At 34.8% G+C, this 14,686-nt stretch overlaps 1 protein-coding gene across 1 annotated transcript; it reads right to left on the reverse strand.

The window, feature by feature from the left end:
* Positions 1-3,450: 3,450 nt before the first annotated feature.
* LOC120627991 (importin subunit alpha-1-like) lies at positions 3,451-13,217 on the reverse strand. Its single transcript, XM_039896150.1, has 11 exons — positions 12,999-13,217; positions 12,070-12,220; positions 11,332-11,479; positions 10,911-10,992; positions 9,736-9,953; positions 9,026-9,117; positions 8,320-8,498; positions 7,230-7,423; positions 5,948-6,119; positions 5,625-5,726; positions 3,451-5,014 (listed from the first exon to the last, which is right to left on the reverse strand). Exons 1-11 carry the CDS (start codon positions 13,059-13,061, stop codon positions 4,886-4,888), a joined length of 1,530 nt encoding a protein of 509 aa, XP_039752084.1. The 5' UTR covers positions 13,062-13,217; the 3' UTR covers positions 3,451-4,885.
* Between the last annotated feature and the right edge of the window lie 1,469 nt (positions 13,218-14,686).

Genomic DNA, 14,686 nt, shown 5'->3' on the forward strand with positions numbered 1-14,686 from the left:
TTTTTTTTTGCTTTTATATATTTTTCATCTAGTTTGTTCAAAAATATTCTCAAACACATTAACTGATAAAGTAATTTTGAAAACTTCTTGTGTTATATATTTTGTACCTACATAATTTATTATATATTTTGACTTTAGACGATAAAAAAAATATTTTGCTTTCCTAAACTTGAAAAATTAAAAAATTATTTACAATAGGTACTTTGATATAATCTTATATTTTTGTAGTCTGATATATAATAATATTGTGATATTATTTTGTGATATAATTAATGTAAGACTTTTACTTGTACCATTAAGTAAATAAATATATTACAAGTAAATATGTATTGGACTGGTTTATTATAATATAAAATTATAAATAAAGTTTGTGTGTAAAAATATTTGTGTATTTTTCTAAAAACTTTCCAAATTAAAAAAGAAAAAAAGAACCCGACAAAATTACCCTATACTAATTTGGTTTTCACTTTATATCCGTATAGTCAGTCTACCTATAGCAAAGCCTTACTAATTATAATAAATGCAAAATTGTGTTTGTTTAGTTGCTCTTCCTTTACCTTTACGCCCTAAGCAACCGCCAACCAATCCATCAAACACCAAAGGGTGACATAGGCTAAGCTGGTCAATCATACCCGGCTAAGTTGTTTGTGGGCTCTTCTTAGACCTTCCTAGTTTTAATTTATGTTGATGAATGTGGTTAATATCCTCACCTCTTATTATTGGAGACATATTATTATTTTGGCAATACTACCATTATTTTTGCGATAGTGACACCATAAATATTGAGGTTCCGTACTATATATAGCTGTTTATCAATGAAGTAAAAAGGAAGTATTAAGGAGGTTTTCGATTATTCGATAGTTACTATACTGTAGAATGCAAATAGCTTATCGATACTTTTAGTTCGTTCTCAACTATCGATATTCTATCTATAGTAAACGATCGAGCGGCAGCACCTCTGTGATTATTTGTCTTTGGTTATTCATATGACTCGTCTAAAATTGATTGCATTTCCATATTGTTTGTCTTTGATTGTCATTTGTAAAGTGTTGAAAAAGTATACTACATTTTCCAACAAACAATTTGCAATTCATTCACAGTTAAAATGGCAGAAAAACCCAAAGTAGATCTTGGTCTTTTGGAGGAAGACGATGAATTTGAAGAATTTCCCACGGAACGTAAGTTTTAAGTCTTAAATACGCACCATGAAAATAACTTTCATGTTTATTGATCAATTGGTGATTTGTGTTCAGACTGGGGCACCGAAGACGCAGATGATGCTGATGTGTCCGTCTGGGAAGATAACTGGGAAGACGATATTGTGCAGGATGATTTCAGTCAGCAGCTAAGGTTAGACAAGTTTAGACTGCTTTCTTGTCCCATCGAACCCCCAAACTGCATTATATTCCTCTCTCTTATGTGGATCTGTGTCGGGGAGGGATACTGAGGACTTGTTATTTAGTTATTTGTTCAGATCATCGTAATTATCAGCATCCCACTGAGGTTTTAGAGCGTAAGATCACTACACTTCTCCAATAATTTAATATCCTGTTTTAGGAAAAATTTAGAAACCACGAAACTGACAAAGATTCCGCCAAGCAATTGAGTGTCCCAGTACCATGTTGTGTAGAAACCAATTAGAGTTATGGGTTTAATATAACTACCATAATCAGCAGGTTAGCCTATAATCATTATGATATCATCATGTCTTCCCACCACATGAGATTGCAGTAAAGGGCTAACGTTGAGTGGTAAAAAAAACCACCAATTAATTTCCTAACTGAGGACTAGTACTTAAAGTTTATCTTATCAGGAAAACTAGCAGGGAGTCACTGGATACAAGCTGCTCAAAACTCATCATTGTCATTAAAATTCAACCATGGTCAGGCCAGGTCTACTGCTAGATAGGTCTTTTGTTGTGAGTTCCACAATCCACGGTCCTGGCTCGAAACTATAGCATATGGAAATCCCTACAAAAGACAAAGATCATGTTGAGAGAAAAAATGTTCCATGATTCCTCCCTGTCCAATATTCACTTTAAATGCCAGTGTCATAGCTTTGAGACACATAGTTGGGCAATGCACTGGCAATTTTAAAATGTAAAATGTAAATTTTTGATGTTGGTAAAGAGCCAGCTGCTGAGTTTCTTGCCTTGGAAGGCAGATTCTACCGGTAGGTACTACTAGTAGAGTCACAACACCAAGACAGATTTGACGTTTCAAAAGTGCTTATATTAGGCCTACTTGAAATAAATGAATTTTGATTTTTTGTTTTTTTGAAATATGGCGTTATCCAAGACTTTGTGATAGATCAGTAGAATAGCAAAGCAAAGCTAGCTACTGACCCACTAGCCTTTTACTTAGGTATTTTTCCTTTTAGAGTAGAGCATTATAGGACCAATGCCCTTTTTCACTAAACCTAGGCATTACTTAAATTGAATGCCTAATGATTTAGGCAATGTCTAGAAAAATATGTTGCACCAACTCTTCGGAGGTGACTCTAGGAGTCACCTTAGATTAGGCTTGACTTATTTAGGCATTGCCTTGTTACAATGTTAGTGAAAACAGGCATAAGTGATCTTGTAATTTTGGATTTAAATTACTGGTAGTCTTTTTAACTTGATTATTCTTTTTCAGGCAACAACTGGAGAAGCTGCGAGAACAGAACAAAAGCTAGATCATCAATCTAATTTTTAGACCCAATAAATGTTTTTTTTCTCAGCAAAGGTATTACTTGACTGAACACAAATCTCTGAACTAAAATAAATTGTCAATTTCACATTGTAGGAAACATTACAGAGTTCAAAAAAGCCTCATGTGAAATGACAATGTTGACTCTTAAAGCATTATATTAACTTCAAGACTGAGAGGTCAGTGCAGTGCAGTGTTCAAAAAACTTTATCTGCACCAACCCTATAATGTAAACTCATGTGAGAATACTATACTAATGTGCACTAGTTTTCAATTAAGCGTAGTTTAGAGATTTGTGTTTAGAAAAATTAGTACCAATAGGTCTCAATTATTTATTTAGTTAGTAAGCCGCTAAATAATACATCTATTGGTAAAAAACATTTCATTGGACTACTCCTTAATATTATGTAAAACTAATTCTTTATTGATTAAAACTTTTCCATAAGTATTTAACAACTTTCATTTTGTAGTTAACCTGAATTAAATACCTGTACTTCAACAAACGTAGGCTACCGGGAGGGTGTTGAATTTTTTTAAACTATTCACCAACTCGTTATGATAAAATATTTAATTAAATTGATTGGTAGGTTCAGTTATTCGGGAATGGCATGCCAAATTGGATTATCTAGAAGTTCAGTGTCAGCCAAATAAGATTTTCTTCATCTGTTCATCATATTATCTTCTGTGGGAAGTTTAGTTGTTTGTACAGTTGGATTAACTTTAATAAGAAAAATAGAGCACCAAGAACATAAAAAAAAACTTGGGTTTTATAAGAAGACTTTATTATTCACAAAATATCACAATATATCTCCAGTTTAAGTGATTACCGAACATTTTTTTAACCTGTTTAGAGACCAGCTCTTGATTAAACTGATTAAAACAACTTTTGCACATTTTCATTGACTGACTTATATGTATCACATTTTACAAGAGGCCGGAAGATTATTCCAAATACCTGAATTTGATCCTTTAATTGATTAATTTAATGTAGGTACTTTTTTAATCAAGTTAGGTGCCAATTTTACACTAATCACATAATTAAGCAAGGTTAAAGCAGTTAGGTCAGGCAGGTCAATTAAGCAGCTCCAAAAATAGTTCTTTTCTTGTACAGTGTTCCCAACAAAGCTGTCTATCTAATTTGAGATTTGTGCATAACCAAAATACCACAAATAGTAATAAGTAATAAAAAGTTTGTCACTTCACATATTTTAAAAATTGAAATCAGGTCCCCAGTTGGTAATGGTATTTGGTAATATTGAAATCTAAACTGCATGAAACTTTGTATACATTTGTAAGAAATATACATACAGGTTAGTGTTAACCTGAATGTATATTTCATTAAATTTTAAAATTAAGAGTTACGATTTGGAATCAATATACAATAGGCCCACAAATTTAGTATAGGAAATGTAAATTATTAGATTTTGCTAAAGTTGTCTGGATATCCCTACTACTGCTGTGTATATTCGATTTAATTACATTATTTTTAGTTATGTAACAATTCAGTCTTATTTTAGTTTCATCTTAATTAATTATTTATCTATAACTAGTTTACATAAAAACTTTTCACGCCATGACATACCATATACTTAGTTCTTTCTTTATTTATTTTAACACTGCTATTGAAAGTATGTGGCAAGAACGCGTTAAGAACAATGTGAATTATTCTTTGTTCTTAGTTTTCACTTCACATTTTTATCCTGTCAATTCAGTTTAAAGAACAAATTTACAGCACAGTCGAAAGACCCAATAGTATATCATTTTTTTTTCTTTCTTCCACCAAAATATTTAAGTTAAAAGCAGCCATATCCCCCGATTTCTATATATTTCAAATTTATATTCCATCCCTGGACAGTTTAAGAGTAATATCTTTTTCAGAGCATTTTAAAGGAGGAGTATTAGTCCTGTCAGCAAAGTTGTGAAACAAACTTCAATTTAAAACAGCACAAATATTGGCTACCCAGCCCTAGGTACAATTAATAAATTGTTCTTAGACTGGGCCAGAGAATTACGTTGCAATATACAATGAGGATACAAACACTACCACCCTTACTAGTAAAAGTTGTATCATTGTAGCAAATGAATTTGTTATATTTGCACGATGTACCGAGTTTAAAAGGTCTGTCAAGACTGTAAATACCAATAGCGAGTTTCAACAGCCATGGCGCGATCTGTACATTTTGATATTATTTACATTAGAAATGAATATTTTCGTTGGGTTGGTCGGAGCCGAAACGAAACTCTTCGTTGGTTTCATCCGGTATGGCGCCCACATCCTGTTCACCGAAGTACGTGTCTATAATTGTGTGAGATTTCTGGTAGATCTGAAAATGGATATTATAATGTTTGACATACAACATTGGCCGCCTTACATTCTAAACCGCTGACGTTGAGGCGCCCCCTTACACTCCCAACACCAACACTGCTCAATGAAAAAAGAACGCGCCGGCTAAGTTTGTTGAGGGGGTTCTTCTTAGACCAGGTTTGAACCCTTTAGTTTTAAGTGTACAAATGTATTTACTTATCTCTCTGCAATGAACACATTTTTCCATCTATGTGCCAGTTGATTTAAGAAATTTTTAACATTGACTCGCTCTAAGAGGCGCCCTGAACACTTCTTTTTGATCCAGGCAATCAAATGATGACCGAAAATCATCTCAAGGACACACATATAACTTCGGCACAGCGTTCTCGCGTCGTCGCAACTCATTAACCGGTCAAAGGATTTCGCATTCCCTGATACACAAAAAATGCAGCTTCAAAGCACAAGAAATTGGCTGTAGTATCAAAGGCTTTGATGATTGGGCATCTGGTGAACCAGATATGGACTCTTATGGTCTTGGAGATCTGCAGACAATTCCTTCTGTCCTGTAAGTACTAATCTCTCAGGATGTATCTTTAAGATCTCTCTCAGAGATTAATGTACATACATACCTCTTCATTTTCGTGGTTCTGTAGATTTTCTATCAGGTCTAGCGCACCAATTTCTTCCAATGTGACACATAGTGGCTCTACTTGACCGAACTTAGCAGCGGTCTGAAACAAAGTTATATTTTATAGAATCTATGTAACTGCTCTGTTGGGTACTAAGAATTTTTTAACAACTTCAATTCTCAGAGCAAGTCTAAGATTACGAGCGTACTTAGGGTTCTCATTAGCTTGAGTCGCGACTAGGGACGGCGCAGTGTTCAGCCTCACGCAATGTCTAGAAAAAGTAGATAAAATTTCAATTTTTTTTTAATTCTTTCTATTCTTACCTGCAGCAAGTTGTTGAGTCCATCCAGAACAACTACAATGGCTCTTAGGTCACTGGAATCGAGCAAACTGCAGTAGGGCTCCAGGAAACCGGATGCCACTAAAGCGTCTAGCTGTGCCGGAGTGCCGCCCATCGTCAGGTTTGTGATTCCCCACGCGGCTTCCCTTTGACTCCTGGTGACACGGATAAGACATACATAATTTTTTATTTATTTTATAGTAATAATATATATTGATGGCTGGTCCTGCAAATATAGCCCTGTAGTCATCAATCTGCAGCTAAAGTGTTAAGCCTCATGTGATTTTTATCTCCTCACAGAATGACAAAAATTGGTTGTCTGTAATGTCGGCTTACTGACGATAGTTAAACGTGACAACGTCGTAAGAAAATACTGATGGAATGGTTGCATTTTTCAAAAGCAAATTTTAATTTTATTTGTTTCATAGATATTATCGTTGCTATAAACAATTGACACCACATTCATTTTTCACTGCACTTCATCCTTGCCGAAAACATGTAAATGTATTATTGTATAGAAGCTGTCCACGCGGACGCATCGCTCACTCAAGTAGGAGAGAGACAGATGTCGAACGCGGAGGCCGACTGTGCCTCTTTGTCGCTCGTTCCGCGCTCTCGCTTGCACTTCAAGCCTTGAATGGAACGCCTCAGAGCGAGGTAACGCCGCATACGTCATGTTTTTTCGTGTGTGCAGACGGCTCCGTCGAATTATAAGACGTTGTCACGTCAAAAACGCATATAACTCCCAAAAGTTACTGGGGGAACCCCTAATCTAGGTTATCACCGCTTTATTATGCCTATAATTTATCTCATACAGGTAAGGCGAGTTAAAGGTTACTGGTGCACTCACTATAGAAAATATCTAGCGGATATGTTTTGTTTTATTTCATAAAAAAATTGAAATTTATTTTATACGCGACTAACAAATGCAATTATTAATAACGATATAATTTTAATGGCTAGTATTATTATTATTTATTTAAGAAATTCTTTATTGATCAATATCATTTTATAGAAACGTATATGCATACATAAGACATAAATAGTAAAACATAAGATAACATTAAATTAAAAGGCTAAAGCACCTATTAAAATATACAGCATAATTACAATAGCTAATAACATATTTTTTTTATTTAATGTTTGCTTCAACAAACATCTTAAAATAAATTTTAATTAAACCACTTGTAAGTAAACTGCGAAATATTTGTGGATAATTCCGCTTGCTATTAACTTTTTGCTTACATTGTTTACACGCAACATACCTGACGTCGTCGGTGGTGAGCACGTGCACTAGATGCTGCAGTAGGCCACGGTCGACGGCCACCTGGATCTGCGCCTGCGTGCCGGCCAGCACGTTGCTGACCGCCCACGCCGCCTCCTTCACTAGCGCGGGCTTGTTGCAGCGCAGCAACACGGCCAGGTGTTCCAGGCAACCAGCCTCGAGGCAGCGGTCCGTCTGGAACATTTATTTTTTCATAACGAATTAACCTTTCATCAAAAGCCTGTCACAGTCCACTGCTGGACTACAGGTCTCTCTAAACGGAAAGGTCCTATCTACCAAACAGTTTTTATTAATTTTCTTAAATGAACATATATTTTGTACCTTCTTTATTATGATAAATGAATGTTTAAATTTTAGCAAATTATTGACAATTCATAGTGAGTTAATGATTTAAATAGGATAATATTCTCTTTATTAATTAAGGCTTTAATTAAGGATGTATTGTCGGCTTTGCAATTGTGCACCAAAACAAAAGATTTGAGACATTATCCTTACTAATATAATTTTTTTGTCTTTTCTATTTGCCCTAACTAAACAACCTTATAAACAATTAGCATTATTTTTGGCATAGCGTTAGCTGAATGGAAGGAGAGTAACATAGGCTACATTTTATACCAGAAAAACGCGTACGAAAACACCGTCAACATCTACTTCCGTTAATATTTCCGCTTCATGGTTGATTATTGTGTATATATTTAAAATTACCATTAGCTTAGGAAACAAAGCAATAGTAGATTTGACTCCGAAGGAAATTTCAATCAAGGAAAAAATCGCGAGTGATTTGCCTGTTCAGGGAATGGTCTACGAAAGTTGGAAAAAAACAGCAAAAACGGTCAGTTATTTTCTTAGAGTTTTTGAAAGTAAGCTTGTAATATCCTCGCAATTGTGATGAAAAACGCCGTATGAAACGTGTACGTATGCTTCATAATGTAATATTAATATACACGTCACGTCACAATAGATACGCATTGTTTTGTCACAGTTCAACTGGTAACTATCAAATGTCAGAACGCTACACCACGTTTATTAATAACAGGGTATGTATATTACCTGTACTTGACTTGGCTTACCTGTACATCAGATCCAGTAAGCATGTTCCCAGTAGCCCTCAGCGCGGGAGTGCGCACTGCTGGGGACTTGTGTTGCAGCAAGTTAACCAGCCGCGGCAGAAGGTGTTTTGTTGTTTGCACCTCTTCGATACGCTCGTTGGGGCCGTCGGTCAGGTAGGAGAGGGCCCAGCATATGTCCGCTGATACAAATAATATTTTGATACCGACACGATACATACACGACACGTATGCCGCAACACAGCAAATGGCATAGCACTTTCTTTAAGGGAAATGTGATCATCATACTATGTTATAGAAAGGTTCCAAAGGAGGGGTGGTATTATATATCCTTCATTTCAGAAATTGGTATAATATCTAATCAAATCGCTAATCTCAAATAAAATTTTAAAAATCTAATTCTCCCTAAATATCTACTTCTGTTTTTTTTTTGTTCGACAATTTTGTGTAATAAAAATATTATTACATAATTATTTCGAGTAAAGTAGATTTTTGATTATTTCTCCTTATGATTTGACACTAACATTAAGAATTCTATTATTTATTTAAATGTTCACATCTGGGAATTCATATGCGATAAAACCTCACGAGTTATGATACTATGAATAGTGAAATCAGCTAAGTAATTTCTAATTAGTTTTATATAACAAAAGTTATTAGTTAAAAAGTATATAAGATGACAGGCATGTAGTTCTTAAAAGGTACTTACCTAGTACATCCGGATCTGCAACAGTCAGTAGTTCCGCGATGTAGGACAATGCAGGTGCAACTAATTCAAATTTCACAAGGGGATTTTTGTTTCTGAAACAATCGTTGTTCAAAATTTAATGATAGAAATACTATTGCTACTTCTAGTAATGTTATATTTAAAATAACGCAGTCACCTGCAGAAGTGACTCTAAAAGTTGCTATAATCTTATAGCTACTTTTAGTAGTTCAATAAAATTACCCAAAGAAGTTGCTTCTAAACACAACGCTGCCTACTATATATAGCAAATATCAAAAGATATAATCACAAAAATTACCTGTAGTGACTACATCAAAGTTACCCACAAAAGTTGTGATAGTCACAAAAGTTACCTGTAAAGTGATTACCACCACAAGCTACTCGCAGATGTCCTTAAAATACCAAAAGTTACTAGTTATAGTTATAGTACAGCTAATATCACAAAATTATCTGTAGAAGTTTCTATGACTCCGAAGTTACCTGGCAAAGTTACTATAATCACAGCAGTTGCCTATAGTGGGTACAATAATAAACGTTACGTGCACAAGCTTCTATAATCACACAAATTACCTGCAAAGTGAGTGAGTTTACGATTACAGAAGTTATCTGAAGAAGTTACTATAAGTGTACAAATTACAGGTAAAATAGATACCATCACAAAAGTTACCATTAGAAGTTATTATGACTGTTACCTGCAGAGATTGCTATAAGTCCACGCGGCAGTCCGCAACTGACTGGGTGCAGTGTCAGGGGTCAGCATTGGCAGAAGGGCTGGTAGGGCTCCGTGAGTCAGCACGATGTCCCGCTGCATGGCGCCGTCGCCCGCGATGTTGCCCAGCGCCCACGCGCTCTGCTCGCCCACCACGCCGCCGCGCCCGAGCAGAGTAACCAGTTTTGGGACTGAGCCACTCTAGAATGATAATTTTTTTTTTAACTGAAGATGTTTTAAGTTCGAAATATCAAAACTCTTTAACGTCAAAGCAACTTTATTTACTTTGCTTTTAATGTAGCCATGGTCACTTTTAGATATGCTGGCTTATTTAAGCTTTAAAACTAGGCCCATAAAGACAATTCTACTCTACCGTCAAAAATAATCGACAGTGGAAACCAATTTTCGATTAGGAACTTTAAAATCTTATACTAAGGGCACCACCAAGAAATTATTCACGTTTACGTACTTACAAATAAATATTTTTAAAGAATTGTTCCCACTACGCCGCGCGTGCTAACACTAATTGTAGGATGATTGTAGTGAGGAATGATGGAAGGCCTTTAAGACACCTAGAAGTTACTATTTCACTTTTACTATGAAGGTTCTCACTTATATAATAAAATATAATATTTATTTGCTAAACATGGGTAATAACAACATAGAAAATGGTAATGAAAGCCTGTACATGTTTTTCCAAAAATTAGGCGTGCAAATATATAATAATAACTAATGATTAAATATTAAAGATACATTCTTAAAATTATAGAAACTATTTACAGATATAAAAAATTGTAAAAAATAAAGCTTAATTTGCTATACTCCGCGAATACCAGGAGGAAGTAGGAATCTGTATGGTGTTATTTATAATTTCTTCAATCGTTATACTTCACACCAAACAGATCCTCTGCTATGTATGTACCCCCTAAGCACGTTTCTGTCCGAAACCGAAGCATCTCAAATTAATTGTCAAATAAATAATGAATATAAAACCATTAGACATTATATGAATAATGAATAATAATGATGGACATCATTAGAGTGTTCCATGTTTGTATAAGAGTTGTGACTTTTGTATAAGAATTGTGGTTAGACTTTCAGAAGTGTGATTTGATCATTATTTTGCTTCAATTGAAAATAAAACTGCTAGTTACTTACATCAATTACTGCCATAGTATGTTCATGTGTGCCTGAAGCGATGTTAGTGATTGCCCAAGCAGCCTCAAACTGTAGGTCTGGACTGAAAATAAAAATATTAGACAAATTAATATTAAAACATAAATAATATTAGAAAATTTCCAGTTATATAATGTACAAGCTGACCGGCTTGGCTGGCTTACAATGATATTAGAGTAATGTACAAAAGTAGCATAATTATCTAACCAGGTCATATTAAAAAATGCCACTTGCATACCTAAGTATGCTGTATAATGAAAATATTATGATAATATTGTGGACTATACTATCTATTAATGATAATTTCATTAAAATCTGCACAATGTACTAAAATACTGTACTGTATTAGAAATTTTTATCGAAGGTAGTAGACGGAGTAAATGCTATGTAGTAAAGTTCTCACCAATCATCTCTATCCAGAGCAGTAACTAGTGGCTTCAGTACCCCAGCATCTACCATGGTGCTGATGGGAGGATTTTGTTCTCGTGAAAGCATTCGCCTAGCCGCTCGTGCTGCAGTGATTTTAGTGACAAGGTCGCTTGATTTCAGACCTAGAAAAAAAATTATAATTATAATCATATAGTGCCTGGGCGGCCTGCTTAGCTTCTGGAATGAGCTTGGCTGGACAAACAGAAGAAGAAGATTCAACTTACAACAAACTTATTTTGGCAACAACACAATATACCCCAGACCCACCGAAGCCGGTCATCGGTCTACATTTCTTTACCTGGCTGCTAAGAGTCGTAGCTGATGTTCAACAGCCTATATACGACTATACTTGTGCTCAGCAGCCTTACGCACAATAGCCAATCTGGTTCGGAACAGGCTCAGCAACAGAAGTAGAAGCACTAACTTTAGATTGACTGATCAAAAGAAACAGATATTTTATATGATTTAAAATGGTATGGTTATGGCAGACAAATTGTAATATCCTAATAAGAACATTAAGGTTCTCAAAAGTAAAACAAACGAATGTTCCTACTAAGCTGAATGCCTTCTTCTGGACTTTATTAGAATTTTGAAATGGCTTAATACAGTCAAAACCAAACTAATAAGTAAAGTTAAAATGATAGGGCAAGCACAAAATATCATATTCAGTTGGACCCCACATGATAAACGGGGAGTCATACTCAAGACTGACCTTGCATTATCTCTGTTGGTGTCATGGTCTTTTCAGATGCCTGGACCTCTTCCCCTGCCTCAGGAGACATGGCTCTGCGCTTAAGTAGTTGTTCATCGCGGGCCTGCTTTCGGAGAGTGACACTGAGTTCTGCACGCTTACGACGGAGTTCCTGATGGTTTAGAAAAGTAAGTATCCGCATCAATGTTTAAAAACCAAAATGCCTCCCTGACTGATTACCCAAAGTCATTAAAACAAAGGGTGATGCTTATGTTATTATAACTATAACTTATTTACTTTAAAAAAATAATCAAAATCCTTTATATCCAGCAACATGGTAATCTGTTTTTCTTTAAAAACAAAGCCAAAAAACCTTTAGTAAAACTTAAGGCAAATTGCCCAATAACATTTTGCTCAGATAGAGACTGATATTAGGGTCCCAAGGTGTTGAAACAGCACCTCATTTTCAAGGGTGGTCACTCCCAAGGTAGATTAGGAAGTAGCGAAGTGGATGTCTATAATATGGGACGATGGTGATACATGGCCAGGGAGGCGCTACAAAATTAAGTACTCGTTTCGGATGTTTTTATCTCTATTTTGTTTCAGATGTATACATCAAAAAGTAAATTCAATGCCTGTGTGTTTAAATATATATTAGAAGTATTAATCTTTATACCCCAAAATAAAGTAAAGAACCAACAGCAAACAAGGAGAATATATTTTATGTTCTGTGTACGAATATCATCTTGGTCATGATTTGACTCCAATTCCAAACAAAAATTGATAATAGAACGCATCTAAAATTTTTAAATTTTTTATGTATTCAATTAAGTCTCAATTATAAATAAATAAATGAAAACGACTAATGAGATATTTGAACTTGAGGCCGAAACGGCCCGAAACATGCGTTTTAAAATGGATGTTCGATTTCTTATTTCAAATTAACTTACTGTAGTTCCTTGTCCGGCATGTTTGTACGAAGCCAATCTCGACGTGTGCGTTCTTTCTGCCATTATTGTCGCGAATTATAATAAATCTTGATTACAAAATAGATTTTTCGAAAGAACGTGTGAAATAAAAGAGAAAGATAAAGGAGATCATGCACTAGTTTAAAATTTTAAATTTCAACTGCCAACGAATCACAGAGCCACAGATGAATGGTTATTGGTTAGTACCATAGTTAGTACACTGAGTCACAGATCGAGAATTACCATGGAGTGGAACACAGAGTACACTAGCATCACCGATCCTCCAAAGACCCTTGACCCAAATGACAGCTGGATACACAGACAAGAAACCTCAGCTGTTAGTGCTGTTATTGTGGGTTTAATGAGTAATTACGTAATCGATTAAAAATATTGCATTACATTTATGAAACATTTTTTTTTCATCAATTAGTTTAATTAGAATTATGGAGGGTAGAGGTAAGGAGGATCATCTGTGTATATGAAAAAGTGTCGTCAAAATGTATTAAATTAGGATGGCGCCACATTTGCATCATGGTAACTCTTAAAAGAAGCGCCAAATATAAATATTGTTAGAGTAGGCTTGAAAAATAAACAAGGAAGTAAGGTTATATTTACCACAATATTTTGTACAACGTAAGTTGTTGAAATTCTCAATAATTAACTACTTTAGTCGATAATGACATTAAATTTTTTAACTCTGCATACTTCAATTCATCTACGATTGCTACATTCTTATTTCTTACCATACCCTGCGCATCCACCAGCGCCATTGTGGAGGATTTTTGAACTGTTATTTAGCGCATACAACTGGACACTTTTTCAACTTTTCTCCCATATAAGATGACTCTCCTTACCTCTACCCTCCATAATTAGAATATGAAGCTTAATAAATTGGCACTCATTTTGTATTACGTATTACAATACTTCCTAATGCATGAAGGGATACAACGACGTAGCAGCAGGCAGCATGAAGTATATTGGCAATACTGATAAATAAATGATGGAATGATTAGAATTATTATTAAGTAAATAATTTTATAAGATAACAAATTACACAAAAATATATAGGTAGCAAATAATTATATCACTTACACAGTGTTATTTAGCTACATTTGGTTTAGGTATCTAATAATCCTGCATATTTATTTTGTTGGTCGGCATTTTGGGAATTTGCGGTGCTAAATTAAGGCCAACCTGAACAAACTTTATACTTAGGAACTAAACAATGGTTAAATAATTCAATAAGATAATTGAAGAGGATTTAATAACAACATGTCAGTGTAACAAAAATAACGAATGCATATGTTTTATTTAATATAAAATAAAATTGAATCACTGATTTAATGTAATTTGTTAAACAAAGAACGAAAAGACCTTATTAAACCTGAATTCATTATTAATCAAACTGCATTGCGACAGCACGGTGGCATCGAATTAATGCAGTCGAGACGAAGATCTGAAAAAATCCTGAATAAAATAAGAAGTAGGAGGCGCTTTTACGACAGATATTGAGTGGTGGGACGGGCCTAACATGCGCAAAGACGAATTACCCTACATTATTGCACGTTGCACTATTATTAACCTATGCCATGACCGACACTTTCATCCGGTGACCTTAAAACATAGAACGATCATTAATTAAAGTTATTAAAACGAGTTTACAAGCCATC

The sequence above is a fragment of the Pararge aegeria genome, chromosome 12 (genome assembly GCF_905163445.1).
Source record: "Pararge aegeria chromosome 12, ilParAegt1.1, whole genome shotgun sequence".
Lineage (NCBI taxonomy): Eukaryota > Metazoa > Arthropoda > Insecta > Lepidoptera > Nymphalidae > Pararge > Pararge aegeria.